General features: G+C 53.5%; 1 protein-coding gene across 1 annotated transcript in view; it reads left to right on the forward strand.

Moving 5' to 3' along the window:
- Nucleotides 1-23,366, forward strand: part of EPHB1 (EPH receptor B1) — a 408,827-nt gene that overhangs the window by 108,678 nt on the left and 276,783 nt on the right. The window contains exon 2 of the mRNA XM_006214554.4: nt 14,112-14,176. Coding sequence (XP_006214616.1) covers nt 14,112-14,176 — 65 coding nt within the window. The remainder of the gene's footprint in view (nt 1-14,111; nt 14,177-23,366) is intronic.

The following is a 23,366-nucleotide window of genomic DNA, read 5'->3' on the forward strand; positions in this document are numbered from 1 at the left end:
CCTGCACTGCAGGAGTTTGCAAGGCTTGGGGAGGACACAAGTGGGGTCTCAGGAAATGCGGGATGCTGGGAGCAGTCAATGCTATTGATTGGGAAACACAAATAGAAGTCTTCCCAGGGCGCTCTCCAGATGTCTTGGCAATGATAGAGCGGTCTTAGGAGCATGAGTGACAGGCAGGCCAGGACAGGCTTTCCTGGACAAGGAGGAAGAATGGCAAAAGGTCCATTCCTATGGGCAGGAGACACCCGTGGAGTTACAGGGGCAGCACTGGAGGGGCCGAAGACATCACCCCCCTGTCCACCACAGCTGCTCAGCTGGACGAGGCTGTGAACTATGAGCTCGGAGACAGGACTGAGTCATTCCCTGCAGGCTCCTCCCACGGGGTCTGCTCTTGGTGGTCCACTGCTGCCATCACCACCACACAGTTGACAGTTGTCGTGTTGGTAGAGTCAGGCAGGATCAGAGCCCAGGATGGACAGGCCATCACAAGCAGTTCAAAATCAGTCCCACAAGAGCACGGGAAGTGATGAAAGGCAGAGAGTGATTGAGGCTACACTGAGGCTGACTCTGTACCAAGGTGAGGGATGGGACAGACTGGGTGGCTTAAATCATCAGAGTGGCCTCCTAGAGGAAAAGTGACTGGGCCTCCACCTTGCAGCCTTCATCCTTTGAACCCTGGGCCTGATTCACATAGCAGATCTGGGTACATCTGCTGATTCCCCATCCATGGCTACGTGCGAGGCACAGAGGGCCTGTGGAGGAGAGTGATGTCACTCACAGCGCCTATAGGACACTGGGCATTGAAGCCGCCAGGAAGCAGCCCAGAATGCAGACCCTACGGAGCTGGGGTGCCTGCCAAGGGTAGTCTGTATTCTCAGGGGCAGGAGGAGAGCAGTGGCTGGGTGGTCAGGCAGGCTTCCTAGAGGAGACGAGAAGGACTGTGGCTGAGCCTTAGAGAGCCAGAGGGACTTGGTGGGGTGGAGAGTCAGGTGTGATGAGGACAGATTCTATCTGGGGGACCCAGGTGGTGAGTCTGACAGTCCGCAGCAAGCCAGCCTTGCTTTCTGGAGAGAGAAGGTTGAGGCCTGTGCATGGAGGTGGGCTGGGCCTGAAGGCTGGATGCCAGGAGGGCAGTGCCATGGGGCAGGAGCAGCTTTTGCAGGTGTGGCCATGTGGAGGGTCAAGGACACTTGGAAGAGGATGTCGGTGCACCTGGTAGGAGGTGTGTGCCTGGCAGGAGGTGCACTGTGGAGCAGCCCTGAGGGGTTGCATCAGCTCCAGTGGCCCCTCGGGACTTAGCAGCCCCAGTCTGGTCCAGGATGTATCCAGGAGAACTCCAGGCCTACCTGCCAGCCCCCACACCTTCCTTCCTTGATGGGTTGCCCCACACCTGGCATATCCCCCAAGCCCCTGCCACAGCCCTCCCCCTGGGGGCCCCTGGCTCTCTGGCTGCTGTCAGTGCATGCAGGGGCCCTAGGGGCACAGCCCAGTGCCAGTGACATCTGAGAGTTACTGTGCCACAGATCAATCCGGGATGAGGGCACAGGAGGGCTGCAAGAGAGAGGCGGAAGGCGGACGGCAGCATGTTCCTGCTGATTAACGAGCCCGGGCCGCCATCCATCGTCGGCCTTCGTTAGGCTGCAGAGTCATTTTGCATGGGCGTGCGGCCTCTCCTCCCCACTCTTCTCTAGTGATTGATGCCCCCCGGGTACCTGCATCCCTCGGAAAGAGAGAGGCCCTCTCTCCTCGCACCCGTGAGAAGCGGAGGCAGTGGACTTCTGGCCGTGATTCTCACCTGTGTGCCATTGCCGCCAACGCACGGGTCTGTCAGGGTGGCCAGGGCAAACAGACTTAATCTCCCTTTGAATTCATGGTGCTGGGAGCCTGGAAAATGCCAGGCTCTTCAATTTAAATGAGTCTTTGACTCTCCCCACAAAAATGCAAATAGGTGAAGCACCGAGTGTTGGGCTCCTGGCCAGACCTGCCCCATCCATGTGCTGGGGCGTTGATTTAAAGGATGTCCCTGGACCACAGCGTTCCTGGGTGGTTCTCTTTTTGCTCCTTGTTGCCAGATGGTGCCCGTGTTGCTGTTGGAAAGGAAGCTGGGAGGAGGTGAGGGCTTGGGCAGAAGCTCTGTTGAAGGCCTGGTTAAAGGGCCCCCTGATGCCTGAGGCCTGGGCGTGGCTGGGGCTGCCGGCCATCATGCCTGAGCTGGACGGCAGCCTCGGAAGCCCGCCTTGCCTGTATCTACCATCACGATCCGGCCTGTGATGTTTGATGTTTGATGCTGCAGAGGACTGGAGATCTCCAGCCGGGATTGGTGAGACCCACTTTTCTTCTTGGTTCTCTGGCTGTGGCATATTTGCAGACATCGGAGGGGTGCACGTGGACGTGAGAGGGTGTCTGGCCATCTTGAAGGATGAGGGAAGACATACCAGAATGGGAACAAGAACTGACATCGAAGGAAAAGAAGACAGCAGAAGGAGTTAGGCAGAAGGAAGACAGACTGTTCAGCATTTTATACCTAAGACGGAAGGCTTTCAGGCTCCCCTTTTCCTTGCTCCTGTGTTCAGTCTCACTCCCTCAGGGCTTCTCCTTTGTTGGAGAGCAACTACCGATTTTTGTGCCCCTTGCCCCTTCTCCATCAAGAAGCCACAAGGAGGCGGGGAGCTGAGTACAGGGGTGTGGAGGGTGGGCAGGGGCGCACGGAGGGTCCTGGGCGCCAGCCCTGCCTGAGAACAGTCTCCTGAGGGCAGGGCTCAGTGCTGAGCCTCCACCTCCAGGCGGGCAAGCGCATGATTGAATCCTTTCACTATGAGAGTGAACCCGTCAGGCCTGGTGCATCAGGGCGGTGGGGAACATCTGGGAGGTAACAGGACAGGCACTGGGTCACCCTGCCTTCGTTCTGAAGCACCGTTCCTGACCTTGGCCCCTTGGGGAGACTCGAAGTGTGGTTGAGCTGCTCGCGGACTCCTTCCCAAGGGCTCTGGATGCAAGGAGAGACTCTTGCGTTCAGTCCCGGGTGGCCTCCCAAGAGGCAGCACTCTCTAGTGCCACGTGAGATATGAGGTAGGAGAGAAAACCACTGCCCAGCACCATTGTTCTCAAACCAGTGATTCTTCAACCATATTTTTGAAAAACGAGGCCATGAAGCCCGTGAGCCAGGGGTCCCACGTGCTATGCAGCCAAGGCTGCTGGTGCCCTCCTGCCTCACCAGCCAGACAGGCCGTGGGTCATGCGTGCTGTGTGAGTCCATTACCCTCTCCCACCCGCACTCCCCATCCCGGTCCAGAGCCCTCAACCTGGACTAATCTGGTTAATCTGGAAAGTCTCTGCTTCCAGCCCAGCAGAGGGGCTGCAGCCCTTGGCTTGGCTGCTGGAGACTGCGGATGAGCGGCTGCCCCCTGGCCGCAGAGCCCACCCTGCGCCGTGGGGCGGGAGCCCGTGCGGAGGAGGGCGAGGCTGGGAGCACTGGGCTTGGGGTGGGGCCTGTTCCTCCAGAGCAGAGCTGAGGCCCGAGCCCCTCCACATGGCCTCTTGAGCTCTGCGCTGAGAGGAGCGCTGAGCCCAGGAAAAGGCCAGCACTGCTCCCTGGGCTTCAGAGTGTGTGTTGAGGCAGGGCAGCCCCTTGGCTCTCTGAGCTCCTCCTTGTCAGCCTTCCCTTTAAGTCTGGATAGGGCTGCAAAGGATCCAGCTGGTCTTCAGGGGCGGCCTGCAGGGGAGGCATTTAGGGCGCTGGCGCTGAGTCTGCGACGCCGTCCCAGATCCCGCGTACACGATGTACGTGGGGTGCAGGGGCCCTCAGCAAGTGTCCTTTTGAGGTCGGGCGGGGGTGGAGGCCCTGGGAGAAATCAGAGTGTGGCTGGAGGGCTAGTGTGGCTTCCCAGTCAGCCCACGCTGCCGGGCCGGAGGGAACCAAAGCCCACCCTTCAGAGTGGGCCTTCGGGTCGGGACCCAGTAGCTGGCCCATCTCAGAGGGTGCAGCTAAGGACCTCAGGCCTGCGGGAAACTCCACTGCCCGCCCCAGGACCAGACACGGGGCGTGCCGGTGTCTGCTGTTTGAGGGGCGCCTTCTGCTTGTCAAGCACTTGTGTGGTAAGTGCTCGGTGACTAATATTTCATTGGCTCGGCACAAATGCCTTGTGACGTGGGCATTATTATCCTTATTTGATGGATGGCTGAGCATGAGCCTTAGGGGTCTGAGTGACGCGCTCCAGGTCGTACAACTGGATAGCATGGGGCTGGAACTCACCCCAGGTCCGCCTGATCTGAGTCCAGTGAGATCAGGGCAGGGCCATGAGCTATCGACCTAAGCTCTGAGTAGCACCAGCGACCTGGAGAGACAGACGACACAGTTCACAGAGGTGTTGGAGGGGAGATTAATGAGGGCACTGTTTGCCAAGGTGTGCACAGAGTTAAACACAGGTGACAGGGAAGACAAAACACATAGGGACTCCCAGCAGTGGGGAGCTTTTACCACCCTGGGCCTGAAGGACAAGTGGAGAGGCCTGCGACCAGGACCAGCAGTGGGAGAGGGCCACCACCCACGGCAGCCCAGCAGAGGCGTGGGGCATACCCTGCCCCCAGCTCCGGGGACAGAGGAGGGTGGAGAGGGGCGGTGGGTGGATCCGCAAGAGCTAATGAAGGCCTCCCATTGCCTGCCGGAATGGGTATCTCTGAAGGAGGCACCTGGCCTTCTCTGTGTCTGTGTGTCCTAAGCTCCCAGCACAGCGCCTGAGTATTTGTTGGAGGAAACCCGACAGCTATATTGCCTGGCGTCCTACCCTCTGTTACGGGTTCACTTGTGTCCCCTTAGAAAAAAGGTATGTTGAGGTCCTAACTCCCGGTGCCGTACAATATGACCTGACTTGGGAATAGGGTCATTCAGGATATAATTAATTAAGATGAAGTCATACTAAAGTAGAGTGGGCCCTAGCCCAGCAGGACAGGTGTCCTTGTAATACAGCCGTGTGAAGACAGAGACACCAGGGGGCGGGTGCCCGTGACCTTGAAGACAGAGGTTGGAATGCCAGGGATTGCCAGCAAGACCCCAAAAGCTAGCAGAGGCAAGGAAAGCTCCTCCCCTATGAGTTCCAGAGGGAGCCTGGCCCTGCTGTCACCTTGACTTTGGACTCCAGATCTGTGAGACAACACATCTCTGTTGTTTGAAGCCAGCTGGATTGTGGTACTTTGTTACAGCAGCCGTAGGAAGCTAATACATCTCCTAAAGCAAGGATGTTTCTATTTTACTAGGGAAAAGCATTTGCAGGATGTGGATGTATACACTGCCAAGTCACCGCAGGACCCAGCCCGACCTGGGGGCTCAGGAGGCGGAGGGATCTATCCAGGCTCTGGAGGTGCCTTGTGGTTTTTTGCCATATTTCTTGGCGACCACCCTAGCGACTGGGAACTGGAAGGGACCCACTGAGGACAGAGAGGAGAGGGACCCCCTCCAAGTGAGGTTCCTTGTCTGAGCTGGCTGGGCAGAGAAGACAGCCCTGAGGTGTGGCCCCAGCCCTTTCCAGTTCCTCAGTTAAACAGACCAGATCACGTCCCTACGCTCTGGTCTGCTTCCCGGGGAGCCTGGCTCTGTAGGAGGGGAGGGAGGGAAACCAGAGCTGGGCCTCGGGGCTCCCCGGCTTGTGCACGGGCTCTGCCATGTGTGAACCGAGACCAGATCCAGAGCCCCTCCCGCCTCCCGGAGGCACATTGCTATGCTGTGACCCATCGACGCTGTGGCTTCTTTTACGATAATTAATTAAACCTTGGAAAATAAAAGAAACAGAAGGAGAAGGGTGTGGTGGGGAGGACTGTGCTAATCTGTGTGTTCTTTAAAAGAGCAAATTTCACAGTTTATATTTATAATTTAAATGCCTATTCCGACTCATTCAGTCAGTCAGTCATTCAGCAGATGGGCTGGACCAGCTCGCCCGTTTACTCAGGCTTCTCTTCCTCGCCGGCCACTATTGCACATCAGTCCGTGGAGACTTCTGTAATAACAGCTTCTTTTCACCTAGCATTTTACACTTGGCAGAGACAGTAGATAGATGTTATTCCAGTAAGAGTTCGTAAGAGTATACACAGCATCTCTCTGGGCCTGGCCTCATTGGCTGGTGGATGCTGGAGACATGCCTCTTCTATGAAAGTCCGGCTTTGACACTCAGCCCTGACCTGATCTGCTTGTCAGTCACGGAGCTGGGACTGGAACCCAGGTCCCGGGAGCTGATTGAGCGTTTATGCTGTCTGAGGCACCTGATCAAACTCCATGGGCTATGAGTCACAGCTCTGCCTTCTCAAGGTACTTGCAATGAACTTGAGAAGGAAAGATTCAGAACACAATTTTAGGTAGTGAGGAGGAAGAAGCCCTTCCAGGCAGGAGGACCAGCCCGAGTGCAGGTTGGAGGAGTGGAGGGGAGGTGACGGGTTTCCTCTGGGGAACTGAAGGAAGATCAGTTTGGAAAAGGTGGCCTCGGATCAGAAGGTTCATGAAACCCAGAACTTTGTGGCGTATCTTGGATGAGTGGAGAGACTGAAAATCATAAAGTAGGGGAGTGAGGTGGGGTGAAAGACGTACTTTTAGAAGACTGGTTGGATTTCTGTTTCTGAACTTAACATCTTCTAAAACAACGCGGTAATAGTAAGGAAGCCCATCTGTAAACTGACACCCCTAGGCCCACAGCTCTTGGACCTGGCTGTCTAGTCTTTGTACTTAACACCGCAGTTTTATTCCACTGAAGCTGTTTCCAGAGTTGCATCTGTGAGGCATGTACAGTTCCGTTTCCTGGTCTGTTTTATTGCTGACGTTCTGATGCTGTTACATTGTCTTTGTAACACTCCAGGCACGTGACCAGGGGTGTTCTGTCCAGCATTTCCTTCCCCTCCAGATAGACTGAGTCTAGTGTTCCCGGGTTCTAAACACTGCTGTAATGAACATCTTCATGATATAGAGCCTTTGTTTCCTTTTCTTTTGGGATTATTTCCTTTGGACAGATTCTTGGGGGTGACATCACTGTGTGATCAGAGGACCTGAGATTCCGTAAACCTTTGCTTGGCGTGGCCATATTGCCTTTGAACCATTTACATTGACAGCAAGAGTAGAACTTGGCAGCTGCATGGTGAGTGGTGCAGACTGGGGCTTCTGCCAAGACACAGCTAGGAGGCAGTTGCTATGGTCCCAGGGCACAGGGCTAAAGCCCTGGACTCAGATGGGTTGCCAAGAATGCAGCTAAAGAAGATGCTGCAAAGAATCACTGTGGCGTGATGAATGATTTGGTGAGAGGCTGAGGGAGAACAAGGAATCAAAGCTGAATGCCTCTGAGGTTTCACACCTGGGCTCCAGGGAATGGGTGGAGGGAGGCAAGCAAGCAGAAGATCCAGATGGGTGGACACATGGATGGGAAGTGAGAGCTTGTGCGGAACACTTTCTCACGTCACTCTTTTACAGCTGCGCTGGGCCCAGGGCCCAGACCATGAGTCGCTGAGCTCATGCCCTTAACAGTTCACACTCTGCCTGTGCCATCCCCGAACCAGAGCCAGCAGACCTCTCCCTCCTCTGGTCCAGGGAGGCAATCTGAGGCCAATTCAGAAGGATGGGGATGAGATTCCAGGGAGGCTGCCTGTACTGGCAGTAGGAGGTCTGGGCAGGTGAGAAGTTGGGGCTTATAAACTGTGGTTCTGGGGCCTTGGTCAGGGGCTTGGATATCGAGGGCAGGGTGTCACCTGGGGAGTCCTAGAGGCATCATCAGGAGTTCTGTACCAACAGGGCTGGTTGGCCCAGTGAGTGGGACCTGTGAAGACTAGACACAGCTCCAGGGAGGGTCTGGGGAAAGAGCTCCAAGAAGCCTCTGCAGTGAGTCCCTGGCAGGCCGCTGTGGTGGGCAGACCAGGGCCAGGGAGCCGGGGCACTGCAGGCGCCTGGGGTGGGGGTTGAAGGATGTGAGCTTCAGGGAGTCCTGGGCTGGAGGGCAGCACTGGGGAATCCCTGGAGAGGCAGAGGGCATCCCTGTGGTCAGGGCTGCCCTGCATACTGGGGTCCCCGGCATGCTCTGGATCTGGGGGTTGGGGAGACTATTTCCTACACGTCGTATTCCTGTGTGTGTGTGTGTGTGTGTGAAGGGGCAGTCCCTGTGCTTCCATCAGCCAGGGCCTGGGGAAGGAAGGAGGGCGTGCCCACTGTGTGCCAGACTCCGTACACCTGTCATTTTATTCCGTGTTCACAACTGTCCCTGGGATTCCCCTCCCTGCCATTCACCCTGGCTATGGTTGCAGACTGAGCTGCGTGATTATTTGATTAATTTCCATCTTTCCACTTGCCCACAGGCTCCCTGAGGGCTGGGGTGTCTGTCCTTCTCTGCTCTGCCTCTGGTGCCGGCACAGCGCCCACTTGTCTGCAGGAGTGACTCGGACAACCTTGGTTGAACAGACACCAGCACCCCTTCATGCTACCACATTTCAGCTCCCTTCCAGTGATCCTGACGCCTCGTGAAGGCAGAGGGAGGCCGAGGGGCTGCAGTGGGCTGACCTGCAACTCCTGGCATTTGCATGATGGGAGCTGGGTTCCTGAACCCACTCTGTCCTGTGGCTACTGGGTTTCAGGAGTCCTCTGGGCCACAGAGGGCAGCACAGGGCAGTGATTGCATGGCTGCTTCCCTGCTTGGAAGGTCCGTGGACTTGCCTTATCAAATACACATGAGGCGCTGCTCAGAGGAGGCCTGCAAGGCCCCATTCCATCTGTATATGTTGCTGTATGTTGTTACCACCATGGAAGGACGTTGTAAATATTTTCAGCTGAATGTCTGATTGATGTCTTTCCAAAAAGAGTGGCAGAGCTGTAAGGAGAGGGTTTATTTATCTCTCTTTCACCATGATGGGCATCTAATTCATCCCAAATGTCAATACATCCCAAGGTGCCAATCCAGACAGAATCGAGGACTGTCTGCAGAGTAAGGGTGGCAGCTGCCTTTTTCTCCTTGAAGAGGCTCAGACCGGCCCCACCACCCTGACCCTAAGGGTGGCGGCCCACCATGGTCGGAGAGGGGAACCCTGAGGGTTTCCATACTGAAGCCGCTGCAGGGAGATTGTTCCCTGGGAAAATGGGGTCTCTTTGCTAGGCTGCTCATGGCCCCACCCCTCTCGGGTTCTTGCCAGTCCATCCGGCTCTTGCCAGAGGCCCCTTCTGTCTCCCTCGCGGCCTCCCCTCCCCTCTGGCTCAGTCCTCCTCACCCTCCCTTGTGTTTGGATGGCTCCCACTTCATTCTCATCAACCTGTCTCTACTCCTCCCTGGTTGCCCTGGGAAGTCACTCTGTCCTCTTTGTCCCAAATGCCAGGTGGAGATCTCCATTCTCCCTTGCCACTGCCACCCACTCTGTCCAGGGGACCATAGCGTCTGCCTCTGCTCTCACACAGTGCGAGTCTCCTTTTTGGGTGGGCCCACCTACTCCCCACCTGGAGAAGAACCGTGTCCCTTCCCTTGAGTATTTCAGTCTCTTTCTCATGGGCTCAGCCAGTGTAGGATGCTGAGTGGTTTTTTGCTTTTTGTCCCTCCCTCAACTGGACCATAAGACCCATCCCCTATCTAGGGGACCCATCGCTCTCATTCGCTGCCGTATCCTCTACATGCGTTACTCCTTGGTCCTCATGAAGAAGGAGGTAGAGGAGATACCAGTAGGTAGTTACCATCGCTGACTCTTACACATCTCTTATGGGTAGTTTACAGATACCATCATTAGATTCTTTCATAGCTAGGAAACTGAAGCTTGGGGTGATTAAGTTATAATAGTGAAAGCATTTGTTTTTGGTGCTTTGGGTAATGCAGTCCACCCACAGCCCTGTGCACTAACTCGCTCTAGCCCCGTTCTGCAGATGAGGAGGGAGGGAGAAAGAAGTGGCCACTAAGTGGTGGGAGTGGGACCCGGACCCTGACTGCCCACACCGGTGCCCTCTTTCCACTCTGTGTGTCCTCCTCCCCAGCCTCCCTCCCTTGGGCAGCGGTACGTGCTCCCAGAGAGCAGAGGCCAGGTGGTGGGTATGGGTCCCAGAGCCATGTCCCCTGTAGGCATCGGGTCTGAAAGCAACACATGCACCTCCAGCTGGTTTGGTCCCCATGCCACTGTTTGAGAGCAGAAGTGATGGTAAATATTTAATTGTGCTTCCACCATAACTTTCTGCCAGAACTCTCAATATGCTTTATAAATGCAAATGAGTACTCTCTTCTTCTCCAGGGAGATGTAAACCTTCTCAAATCACTTTAATTCAGCCCCCACCAGAGTGTAATGCCATAATCAGGAGCGCTCCGTGCCAGAACAGAAACTGCCCTTAATCATATTGAGTGGATGGTTGATGGTCTTGTGGTCTTCCATCTCCACCGCAGGCAGGATGCAGAGAAATGGATTCCTATTGCTGTAACTTCTGTCCAAGAGGGTGGATGGAAAACATTATTTAGAAACAGATTCAATGACAGCCCTTGAGCAGGAAACCATGATTATAATCAAGTCTTAGATTGTATTAATGGGGTTAACAAAACAGACCAGCTCTTGGAAGGTTTAGGAGTGAAGGCTGACTCTTACTTTTGATTCTGGACTGTATTTCCCTCCCTGCCCATATCCTCTGCGTGTTCCCTGCTACTTCAACGTGATCCTGAGGTTGGAGAGTGCCACTATATACATTGCTTTAGGGCTTCGGTGGCCTTTGGCTTTATGAGCAAGGACCCCCATCCCAGGACCACAGCAGAGTCCCCGGATGCCCAGATCTGTCTGCTGGGTGGCAGGCTGAGAGCTGAGGCTGTCAGCATCAGCGTGGAAGGCTGCGTGACCCTGTAGGAGCCACTGTACCTTTCTGCGCCCTGGTCCCCAGGTCTGCCAACTGGGTTCAGTGACTCCTGCTTCAGGCCCACCTGGCAAAGGCATTTTAATCAAGGAGATGAATTTCTTCAGGGCCACGTGGAGTGCCTTCTGAGAAGTGTATTATGTAAATTTGGTGTGTCATTATGATCATTATTAGTGCTGTGAAGTGAAGATGGGGGAGAGAGGGAGGGCTGCTCGGTGCAGGGATCGGCCTCTCCAGCTGTCAGAAGACCAGAGGAGAAGCAAACTTGAGAAGTCTGTGCCAGTGCTTGCGTTCCTTCAGATGTGCATGGGCCATGACTCTCCAGCCAAACCCAAACTTAAATAGGCAGGAAAGTCCAGCTGGCTGTATTTGTTGACTCTCCTGTTTGCAGTGTGAGCCCCATTCCACTGGATTACTCAGGGTGCAGGCAAGCTATGCAGTGTCAGTGGAAGACGGTGCATCACTGGCCTGTTAGCTTCTGTCCACACCAGCACCTGTTGAGACACCCGGACCCTGTCTGACCCTTGTGTATAGTCCATGCAGGTCACCATGCGGTGGCTCTGGGTCCCCTTAATTAGACCTCCCTCTGTCTGTCTGGGCCATGTCAGCCTGGTGTGGTCACTCCTGGCTGGGATGCTGGGTGACCAAGGTCCAAAGTTGAAGTCTTGTCACCCCCACAGACTCCTACCATCCCTTCTCTGGGGTTGAGCACCGGGAGACCAGAGCATAGGCAACCCCTTTTCTCAACTCAGCTCCTCATTTGTCACTCTATTTTCATTCCCTCTGTCCTGCCAATAGGATGACTTTCTTCCAAAACCTTTGGTTTATGCCAAGAATCCATTTCCTAAGGGGCCCAGGGCTCTGCATTCTGCATTCAGACTTCCTGTCTTCTGCCTGAAACAGTGAGCAGGGAATGGCTGTTCACATGGGGTAGGGGGATGCTCAGGAGAAAAGAGACGCGAGAGAAACCAAAATAACACATCATACATGTTCCCTGTGTCCCTGCTTGTTGAGCACCTGTGCAGCTAGCATGGGCTGTGCCTGGACCTTTGATACATGTCGTGGGACATTCAGGTGGATAAGACCTCTCTGCTAGCCTCAATGGCACCATTATGTGATTTAAAAAGGTGGTGCTCTGGAACATTGGATATCCACACGATAAAATCAATTGTATATTTGACTCATAGCTCCCACCTTAGGCAAAAATTAACTCAAAATAGATCTTAGACGTAGGTAGGAGAAAATATTTGTGATCTTGGGTTAGGCAAAGATTTCTTAGATGTGACACCAACCATAAAAGAAAAACTGGGTAAATTCTCTAAAATTTAAAGTGTCTACTTTTTGAAAGACACTGTTAAAGAGAGAAGCCACAGAATGTGAGAAAATATTCGCAAAGTGTGTGTCTGATAAAGGACTCGAATCCAGAATATATAAATAACTTTCCAAACTCAATAATAAGAAAACAACCCAATTAAAAAATGGAAAAATATTAAACAAACACTTCACTAAGAGAGATATACAGGTGACAAATTATCGTGTGAAAGGATGTTTAACATCCTTCTACATTAAGGAAATGAAAATTAAAACCACAGTCACATACCACTGCACATCTATTAAAATGGGCAAAAAGAAAAATGCCTGATCATGCCAGGTGTTGGTGCGGATGTGGAGGAACTGGACTCTTCATGCAGTTTCTTTCGTGTAGGGGGTAGGGTGTAGCTCAGTGGTAAGGTGCTCGCTTAGCATGCACGGGATCCTGGGTTCAGGTCTGCGGTACCTCCATTAAAGTAAATAAATAAAATCTAAAAAGAATTTGTCTCATGTAATTGCCAAAAACTGGAAATGCCAGATGAATAGGTAGACAGAAATGTCATCTCTCCATACAGTGGGACACTGTTCGGCAATAAAAAGGAATGCACTACTGATACAACGTGATCTGTCTTAAGTATGCCAAGTCAGGGAAGCCAGATGAAGAAAACAGGATGTACTACATGATTCCATTTATGTAAAAGTCTAGAAAATGCCAATTAATCTATTCTATATATGACAGAAAGCAGAGCAGTCATTGCCTGGGGACAGTGACAGGCTGGGGCAGGGATGGGGGAAGAAGGAATTACAAAGGGACAGGGAATTTCTGGGAATGATGGCTATGTTCATTGTCTTGATTGTGGTGATGGTTTCATGGGTATAAATAGATGTCAAAACTGACCGAGTGTTATGCTTTAATTATGCTTATTGTATGTCATTTCTACCTCAGCAAAGCTGTTAAAAAAAAAAAACCCTAAAAACGAAGGGGTTTTGGCTTACAGGGCAGAGCTCTGATCTGCCTTTTGGGAAGAGTTTCCATTGAGAAATGGGGGCTGACAGCAGTCAATAATAGAAGGAAAAGGAGAGAAATAAAAAAAGAAAAAGGTACCCTGTGTCCAGGACACTTTACTGCTGTCTGCCAGAAAACAGTTATGATGAATATCAACTCTGTGATCCACATAGTGCCTGGCGACCTCCGCGTGTGAGCTGCAGCCACCTGGGAGCTCCTGGGAGCGCACAGCCAAGTCAGGGCGTCTGTCTCCCTCGCTGGCCAGAGGGATTGTAACCAGGAAGCAGGTCCCTGGGGTCTGAGATGTGCTTTTCTGTTCTGGGTAAGGCCTTTGCCAAAGCTGCGTGAGTCCCCCAGCAGAGTCTTAGGGAGGGGGTGGCTGTGTATCTGGGCTCAGGGGCAGAGGGACCTGCAGGAGGGCTGAGCGTTGAGGCCAGAGGAGCTGAAGGGAAATCACCCAAGAGTAAGTGTCAGCACGGATGCCGGAGGGAAGGCAGAGGAGAGTGGTGGGGAGAAAGGAGAGCAGAAGGGTGAGGGTGGAGAGGCAACCCAGTAGGCAGGGGAGGGCGGAAGGAGGTTGCCAAGGAAGGCTGGAAGGAAGAATTAGATTTGGCTACTGGATCAGCACAGCCTGGGAAGAGCCAATGATGTGGACATGCGGGAAGAGGATGTGGGAAGAAGCCACGTCTCGGGGGAAAAGTGATGAGCGGGCAGGTGACTTCACCCCATACAGGTGGCTTGGGGTCATTTGGGTAGAGACTTAGCATCAGGAGACCTGAGGTCTGTGCCCAGCTCTGCCATGAGCCGCGTCATCCTGGCGGACCTCTTCCCCTCTCTGAGCCTTGGGCTTGGTCGAGCGGCCCAGGACTCCTAACACTGACATTTACAGTTATAAGTAACTTCATGAACGTAAGGGCCACTGTCCTGTAATACTTCTAACTTACCAATTTTTCTCTTTTTGGTCTGCAGAAACTTTAATGGACACCAGGACAGCTACTGCAGAGCTGGGCTGGACAGCCAATCCCGCATCAGGGGTGAGTGTCAGATCATCCATCCTTCAACCTCACTGGGTAGTTGTGGGGCCAAGGACGGCTTTGGGGAGCAAAGCCTGATTTGCCCCTTTGGGTGGTGGAATACAGGTGTGAGTCCATCGCCCATCCACAGAGACGACAGCAAGGCTGGTCATCCTGAGCTGCTCCCTGGTGCAGAGATGCAGACAGTCTCTGGATGCAGCCGTCCAGGTGACTAGGGTATGCCTGTGGAACTGGGGCCAGTGGGCACTCAGGCAGGCAGACATCTGAGCTGCCCATGGGACCACAGAGAGGGCAGGGGCTTGAGGAGGGGCTGGAATTCAGAAGGGCGGAGGCTCTCTTTCACCTGAAATTGCCTTAAAGCAATGTTCTGGATTCATTAGTTCGCTGGCCAGACCCTGTAGCTATAGAGATGAAACAGTCTGGAGGAGCTCATGGCCTCCAGTGGGATCCACTATATTCATGAATAAGCTGAAGTACATCTTTGTAGTAGTGGACAGATGACAGGCAGGTGTGGGCACAGAGCTGGGAGTGAGCACTTCTGAGGCAGACAAGATGCCTTTACTGGGAAGGTGCGTGTGAGGTGGGTTTTGAAGGGTGAGTAGGAGTTTGACAGGTAGTGACTAGAGAGTCTGGAAACTCCTCCCAATAGGAGGAATAGCTAGTTGAAAAGGATAGAGTCATGAAAAGATGTAAGAGGCAAGAGTCTATGTGTCTGGAACATGGCAGGGTGTGGGCAGCGCTGAGATGGGGCTGGGGTATGGATTGGCCGTGGCGGGTGTGTGGCACTGGAACCGTGCTGCTGAGCTGGCAGTTTGGACTTACCCTCTAGGGAATGGATGGGTCCTGGGCAGAAGAATAAAACAGGCAGGCTTGCCGACAGGATTGGAGAGAACAGTTGAGAGAAAGGCATTTAAGAGGCTCTTGCAGCTGTCTTGGGTGGGTCAGAAGAGGGGAATTAAAACGGGATACTCAAGACAGTTTACGGGAAACCAAGGGGGAGGCATTGGCAGCATTTGGCAATGGATGGGCCATGGGCGGAGCAGGGGAGGAGTTTAGAATGAGATTCATGTCCCTAGCTTGGGTGCCTGGCTTACAGTTGGGGCTTCATCATGAAGGGAGAGGGCGGCAGGAGGGCATGGACTCTTAATCCCAGGAAGGGGTGAGGTTGGCAGGATGGGCTAGGCATGCCTCCTGTCTCCTTCTCTGCCTTTGATAACCTCCAGCCCAGGACCCAGTGTGGCTCTGCACCCCTAGGGTGGCACGTCACAGCCAGTCCTAATGTTACTGAGTCCAAACTCATTCTGCTTGCCGCATGACAGGCCAATAAATTGGGAGACAAGATGTTGGGGAAAGGAATAATGACTTTATTTGGAAAGCCAGCACAGTGAGAAGATGAGGGACTAATGTCTTAGAGAACCATCTTACCCAAGTCAGAATTCAGGCTCCTTTTACACAACAAGGGGAAGGGGTGTGATTGATTGTTGCAAACTTCTTGGCGTCAGAATCCTTTGTTCTCACAACTGTCCACAAAGGTGAGGTCATGATGTTCCTGTAAACTTCAACAAGACACATGTTATTCTCAGTTCTGCAACTTTTTATGTCTATGTGAAGGGAAAAGTGTTCTACCCTTAAAGGTCAGAGCCTTAAGAATGGGCTGTCCTGTGTATTTCAGGCTCTAGGCGACATTCTTTTACCAAAGGTGCAGAACCAGCATGACTAAGCACAGGAAGCAGCACAGGGTTAGAGCTGAAGGAATAGCTCTAATATGGAGTCGGATTTATTCTTCTCTATTACGCTGCCACGCCCCGTTCTGCCTCAGGGACCCTCGGATTCAGGGCCCAGGGCAGGCTGTGGCCCCACCCCTGCATTCTCCCCTGAGTTCGAACTTTTCGCTGCCCCAGGGGCAGGCATCCCGTCTTGGGGCAGGATGGCGAGGTCGTGGATGAGCTGTTTCCCAAAGCAGGGATGGGAGCAGGAGCAGATCCTGCCCGCTCTGACAAAATCCAAATCCTGCTAGGAACAGTGGGCAACTGGGGCACCCCACCCACTCCCACTCGGAACTTTGTGCAAAGGTGATGGGGCAACAACTTTTCAGGTGGCCTGGATATTAAGAACTTGCCACTCTTAAAAATCACGTGATTGTTTAAAGGCTTGCATGCTTTCTCACAAGGTATTGACATGATGTATGGTTAATTTTCCCTTGATTTTTGTACACACCACCTGTCTTCTTTCAACTTCTCATCTCCTTTTCCAGGGAAAATTGTCCTTTAGGGAAACATTCAAAGTCAAACAATGCCCTTTAGAGACAGTTGCTTGGCGGCCTGTCCCCAAAGCTCTTCTTGCAGGGACAGAGAGCCGGGTAGTTTCCTGGTGCCCTGAGCAGTTTCTGAGCCTGTCTGCTTCACGGCAGGAGGGTCACGCTGGCCCTTGGCCTGGGCGAGAGGGCCGATCAAGGACTTCGCTTTCATCCAAGCCCTCTCCCCATCTCTCTCTGTTCTTATCCCAGACAGTTGCCTCTGATTCTGTGAACACACAGGTGACTCCAAGTTTGTCCCTAGCCCAGATCACATATCCACCTGCCACGTCTTTCACTGGCTACTCAACGTGGCCTGAGCAGAATTCACCCTTCTCTCCTTCCCCCACCTGCATACGTGGGCTCCAACTTAGCACATCGTGAAGGCCAGAAACCAGAGCAGTTCTTGACTTCTCCTCTCTCGTCTTCGGGCCTCAGCTCACTCGGCCCATCCTCGGGCTGCCTTCCTCGTGTCCCCAGCCATGCTGGCCTCGCCATCACAGGTCTTCTCAGGACCAGGGAGCTTTTCTCCATGGTTCTCTTCACAGCTGCCGATTTCACATCTCTGTGTATCAGTACTGGACCCATCACCACCCTTCCCCCACTTTGACTATACTGTGACCTCTGTGGTGGCCAGGACTCTGTATTTTGTTCACCATCGGAAACTCACATCAAGTTCATTACCTAACTCAGTGTGTATTTGTTGCAAGTTCCTGACTTGAGCAAGTGGATGGCAAATGGTGTCATTCCTGGAGACGGGGGACACCGGAGGAGAAGCACGCTTGGGCTGAAAGAGGCTGAGTTCAGTAGTGACGTGTTGAGTATGAGGTGCTTCTGGGGCACTCTGGGCAGGGGCGCCGTCAGCTTTTGACTCAAGGGCAGTGGAACCAGAAGGCAGCACCGAGTGATGGGAGGCGAGCCCGGGATGTGTCTGCGGTCTCCCAGGAAGAGTGTTTGGAGGGAGAAGAGGTGAGAGCTTTGGATAGGTAACTTGATCGGAGTGTCAGGGAAAGAGGAGCCAGAAAGGGAGATGAGAAGTGGCCTGGGAGGCAGAGAAAACCAAGAGGCAGTCTTCTCACAGGAGCCAAGGGAGAGTGGGTGAAGGAGGAAGCGGGGGCAACAGTGACAAGTGCTGTTGGCGCTGGCTGTTTCCACTGCGCTTGGTTACAAGGACCCTGTCAGTGACCCGTGTGGATGCTTTCAGAGGGACCAGAAAGCAGGGCTTTGAAGGGTCAGCGGGAGGTGAGGAGCTTCTAAAGGGCGGGAAGACAGCAGGGGAGATGGAGGGAACAGCAGACTGGGGACACCTGTGCCCTTCAGGGGCTGGGATTTTTCTTCTATTGAAATGGCAGAACAGAGATCAGATGGCCTCAGAGAGATGCAGGGTTGGTGACAGAAGCCCTAAAATAGAAAAGTCTTCCAGCTTCCTGACTTCCTGCCTTCTCTCTGAGGTTGGACGCAAGTCTCAGAGAGTCAGGGTGGGGAGTTCTGGGTAGTGGGTTTGAGGCTGGTGGAAAGGGTTTGAAGACTCTCTCGCTGCTGGGGAGTTGGAGAGAGGCGGGCAGGACGTGTTTGGAAGGAACGTGGCTGGGGTAAGGGCCTAGCTGGGGTTGTAGGCTGTGACCCGTGACGGCCCTGACCTGCCAGCCTCTTTCAGGTGTGCCTGGTCGGGGTGTGGCCGCTGAGTCATCCTGAGTTATGGTTGTGCCAGAATCGCGGACTGGGAGGGTAAGGAGCTGAGGGCTTTGGCAAGAGGAGGTTGGCATCTGGCAGCGTGGCATCTGCCGACCGGAAGAGTGAAGCCAGGGAGGACCAAGCATGGTGACAAAGTCCGGGGGCCCAGGTGGAGGTCTCAGCGAGACTGGAGGAGGACCAGAGGCCATGGCCTCGCTTCGGGGCTTGGATTTAAGACACACACAGCACTTCTGGGTGATGGAGGAGTCTGGGGAATGAGGCCAGAGTTGGGCATCTGAGAAGTCAGGAGGCTGGGTGGGTGGTCCACATTTTCCTGGGATCCAGGGTGGGAGGAGATGGGGATGCCCACCCCAGAAAGGGGGCAAAGGCAGTTCCTGCAGTCAGGGTACCATGTATGCTTAAGACGGAGAAGGATGGGCGGGTGTTGTTCTGATAGCCTGTGGGTCTCTTAGGAACTGGCTTGACCTCACCCAGAAGAGGCACCATGATTCTGCCAGGGGCCCAGCTGGCATTGCAGTGAACCCTATCCACAGCGCATGCCCACAGTGAGGCGGGCTCCCCAGGGAGAGGCCGGGAGACTTCCTTTTATGGGGTCACCGGGTTTCTTTACCACTGTACTTGAGGACTGCCCACCCACACGTAGCCCGCAAATTGTTTTCAGTTCTATGGCTCGAAAGTGGATCATAATATTACATGTCAAAAACAAAGTATTTATACTCCAGTGGCAAAGTGTTGCTTATAATCTAATTGCGGCTTTAATTTAAAGCCTTTAGGTTTAACCTGAATCAGAGGCCACCTGGTGAGCAGAGGGAGAAAGTAATAAATGCCAGGGAGGGGCTGAGTGCCCACCAGAGAGCATCCTGGAACCCTTGTCCATGACCCTGCTGACCCCTTGCTCCTCCCTTCAGTTACTTCTCTCAAGCCCTTGCTTCCAGCTTTGCTCCAAAAGGGTCCTGGCCTTCACATGACAGGAGCTCTGGGCAGTGGGGTTGCTCAGAGAGGTCCCAAGGTCAACACTGAGGCGGGTGGTGCCCAGCCACGGGCAGCGCTCGGGAAGCGCTAGTCTTCGTGGCTGCACAGTCCCCTCTCAGCAGGCTGCCCAGTTTCTGGATGCTGCCTGGCCCTCACCACCCTTTCCCTTTTCCCCTACCCTTTCTCCCTGCACCACTCTGTCCCTCAGGTGTCAGCTCTGTTCTTCTTCCCCAGGGAGCCCTCCTGGATGCCCACCCCCACCAGGACTTTGTGGTCGGGCCCCCTCCCAAAGCAGAGGGCTTGGTGACAATTTCGAACCTACCATCCATCACTTTGTGAGCTGAATCTGTGTCAATGTGTGGTTTCTCTCTGAATGGAGAATGAAGTGGCTTCATCTCTGTCCCCGGTGCTCAGCACTGGTCCAGCAGGGGCCAAGCTCCAGTAAACGTTTCTTGGCTAAATCAGTGAGCTACTTCCCTGCATCTTCAACGCAGGGTTCTGAACTTAGGAGATGCTCAGTTTAGTTTTATGGTAGCTCAGCAGACTGTTTGTCATAGCCTCTCAAAACCCAATTGATTTTCAGTATCTTTTTAAAGAGCTTAATTAGTGATGCAATTGAAACCACCTCTCCTGAGATGAGTATGAGGGAGGAGACCAGGACACCCCTGAGAAAGTCCCAGTTTGCTTTCAGGCAAGCCTGAGTCCCTCCGAGAATGAGGCTTATTTGACTTTCTTGTTGGAACCCCAGGCAAGTTCTTTCACTCTCCCAGAGTTTTGCCAGGGCCCACGGGCTGTTTGCACCTGGGCCGCTAATGGCCTCTGTGTCTGTGGGACACGTGACCTACCTGTAACATCTACCTGAGTTGTCTCCAAAGGGCGTTCCATGGCCTTCCAGATTCCAGCTCCGTCTGTACTGCCCTTTGGAACCCCCTTGACGGCCTGTGACGTACTCTGTTTACTACTTTAATATTGGCAAATCTGCATCATGGGACATGGGGGTTGATAAAGGAAAGATGGAAAAGGAGTCTGGAGCCAAGACTGATGAGCCTTCAGGATGAGCTGCGTGTGTGTGAGCATGTGTGTGTGTATGTGTCTCTGTGTGTCTGTGTATATATGTGTGATAGTGTGTGCATTTCTGTATATGTGTACATATGTGTATATGTGTGTATATGTGTATTGTATCTATATATAGATGCGTTTGTGATGTGTATGTGCATATATGTGTGTATATGAAGTTAAATAAGCTGATTTCACCTCATGCTTCTGTAGGCAGGCAGTTCTCAGAGTTCTGGAAATATCTTAAACGATGGGAGGATTATTGGACTAAGGGGAGAGCTTCCGAGGAGGCCAGCATGAAGGGAACAACACTCATGTGGGTGCCTGTGTCTGATAAATGAACTCCCCACACGAGGTGCAGGCCCCTGCGAGTGGCACCCTGGGGCCTTACCGCACAGCCACTCCTTGTCCACATGGGGACCCTCCCGGCCGCCTCCCCTCTCCCTGTCTGCCAGCTCCAGCTGCCCACATCGTGGGAATTAGGACAATGCGCTCAGGAGAGAAATCTACTTTAGTAACACCCCGTTCATTCCAAGGCCAGGCAAAATCAATTGAAATTTATCTGGTCTGATGGATGAGAGGTTTATGGAGTCCCAGTGAAGGTTTCAGGCCTTGGCATCCAAGAAGCTGGCTCCTGTTCCTGCTCTGCAGCTCCCTGGCTCTGTGGTCTCAGGCCCATCGTGCAGGCTACTTTGGTCCCTGTTTTCCTCCTCTGCTCAGTGGGGTAAGGATGCACACTTGCTCCACATATGAAACAGTGTTGGTAAAACGTTTTCCTGGGTTAGCTCTTAGGAAGTCTTAGCGTGGTACTAACCCTCTGAAGGCCTAGATTTTCTCTTTTCTTCCTCTGATGACTCAATCATGCTAATTAAGACAGAAAAGCCTGAGCTAAATTAGGCAAATCCAAGAGACATTTAGCTCTGGGCAAGATGATTTTGTGAATGGAGTTGTACGGGGTTTGAATTTCTGGCCATGCCAGGGGCAGGCAGGCAGAGGGGGATGGCTTCGTCATCCTTTCTCAGACTGGTGGGGACTTGGGGGCCTTTGACCTGGTGACATTGCTGGGAGCCATGCTTTTATATCAGTCAGGGCTTCCTGGTGGCTCGTGACAGAAAAGCACAAGTGAATCTTAAAGGAGATATCTGGGCTTCTGTCACGGAATGATCCAGGGGCAGATGTGGCTTCATGTAGTTCCAGATCCTTAGGATCAATCTCTCTCTCTTCCCATTCCTTTTCTCCTCTCTCTACTCCCCTTACGTTGGCTCCATTTTGAGTCTCCTCTTGGTCGTAAGAAGGCTGCCACAGCTCCAGCCCCTACAGCCGCATCCTTCCACACCCCCTAGGTACGAGCAAGCACCTCCTCCTGGTCCCCCCAGCAGAAGCCCTGGAATTAGCTCTGACTGGGCTTGACTGGCTCAACTTGACTCCCACCTTGCCCAGGTTCAGTCCCTGAATCCAGGACATGCAAAGTGCTGCATGCTCGGTGCTCCCAGGTCCTATGCTCCACTCTTGTGTTGTGCTGAGCCTACCAGAAACCTTGGACTGAAAACCTGAAGGGAGTCATCCCCCAGAAGGAAGCGGGATATCGGTACCAGAAAGCTGAATAGGTGCTGGGCAGGGAGCACAGCCAGGCACTCATCAGTCCTTACAACAGCCCCATTTTACTGGTGAGGAAACGGAGGCACAGAACCACAGTTAAGTTGCCTCTGGGCACATAGCTAGACAGTGCGGGTGCTCACATCTACCCTCCTGTAGCGCGCTCTCCTGCCCGCCACACTGCATCCTCTTTCCCAGTGAGATGCTGGCCTGCGCGCTGCCGCTGGTGTCTCTAGAGGGTGACATCTGAAGGAACTCCCAGCTTGAGTTGGTGAATTCGGGCTCAGAATCCAAAAGGTTTTTTCTCGCAGTTCGGGATGCGGGTGGCATCCTTTCCCTGAGCTGTTACCCAGGAATTAGGACTGCTCTCTCCCCGGGAGGGGCCTTGCCTCCCAGCAGGCGGGCCTCTGGCCGCCCTCCTCCCTCTCCCCTCCCTTCCCCTCCCCTGCCCTCTCCAGGTAAACCCCTGAGATAAGTCAGAGCTCCCACCCTGGGCCTCCCACCCACTCTTTATCTTTTTCTCTCGCTACCAAAAGGCCTGTAATTAGGAAACATTAGCAGGCTCAAAACAGCTTTCATACCTGAAACATCCTCTGTAATTGCACTCAGCAGTGCTCTTCCCCGGCTATTAATGTCACTTTTATGAAGCAATGAGGAACAAAACACCCCGAAGCACTTAAAACATTTTTTTTAATATAATACGCGTCTTTTAGGAATGGAAGTTTAAAATCATGTGCTTGACAGAGACAGTGATAGACAAAGGTCTGGGGGCTCAGGACAGGGCCATGGCGGCGGGGCCCTGGGGAGATGGAAGGCGGTCCATGGGGTTCGTGTGTTGCTCTGGGAAGAATGACAGCCTTGCGGGGCAGGTGGGGGCATTGGCTGAGGCTGGTGGGTCCCGGGGGAGGACAGGTGGGCTGGACTAGGGCACTGTTCGGCCTGGCTTCACATTTGTGGTTGCTTCTGTGTCACGGGGCTGTTGTGTGAGCTCTTTTGTGGGATGTGTGTGCCTTTGACGGAGAGATGTCTGGAATGTGACAGATGACCACTGTCACTCGGCTTCCTATTAATTGTCACACTGAGTAGACTGTCAATGACTACACGGGTTGCAGAAATATACCAGGTGTGACTGTGTGTGTGCTGGTGGGGGAGGGCTGTGGGTGGAGGGAGACAGAGAGTGACTGAGGCAGAGAAGACCCCCTGGCTCGCCATGTTAAAGAACTTTGGGAGTCGTGGTGGCTCACCAGAACCTTCTGTCTGGCAGATTTATTTTCTTGCTCTTGGAAATGGCTCACAGACTCATTCATCAGCAGAGCAGGAGATATTTCTGTCTGCAGAATCTGGGAGGGAACCCTACAGGTCACCCAGCCCCCCTTCTTCCTCTCAGAGGCAGGCTTAACCCTCGTCTGGCCGGACAGACAGGTGTCTTTTCTCTAAAATCTTCCCGAGGAAGGTGGTCCCTCTGAGCCTGGAAACCATTCTCCTGCTGGGAGGTGAGTCTGGAGGATCAGCTGCCTCATGACAGCTCTTCTCAGGCTGAAGTGGCCCTTGGGGCCCTGGAAGGAAACGGGCGCCCGA

The sequence above is a fragment of the Vicugna pacos genome, chromosome 1 (genome assembly GCF_048564905.1).
Source record: "Vicugna pacos chromosome 1, VicPac4, whole genome shotgun sequence".
NCBI classification, from domain to species: Eukaryota; Metazoa; Chordata; class Mammalia; order Artiodactyla; family Camelidae; genus Vicugna; species Vicugna pacos.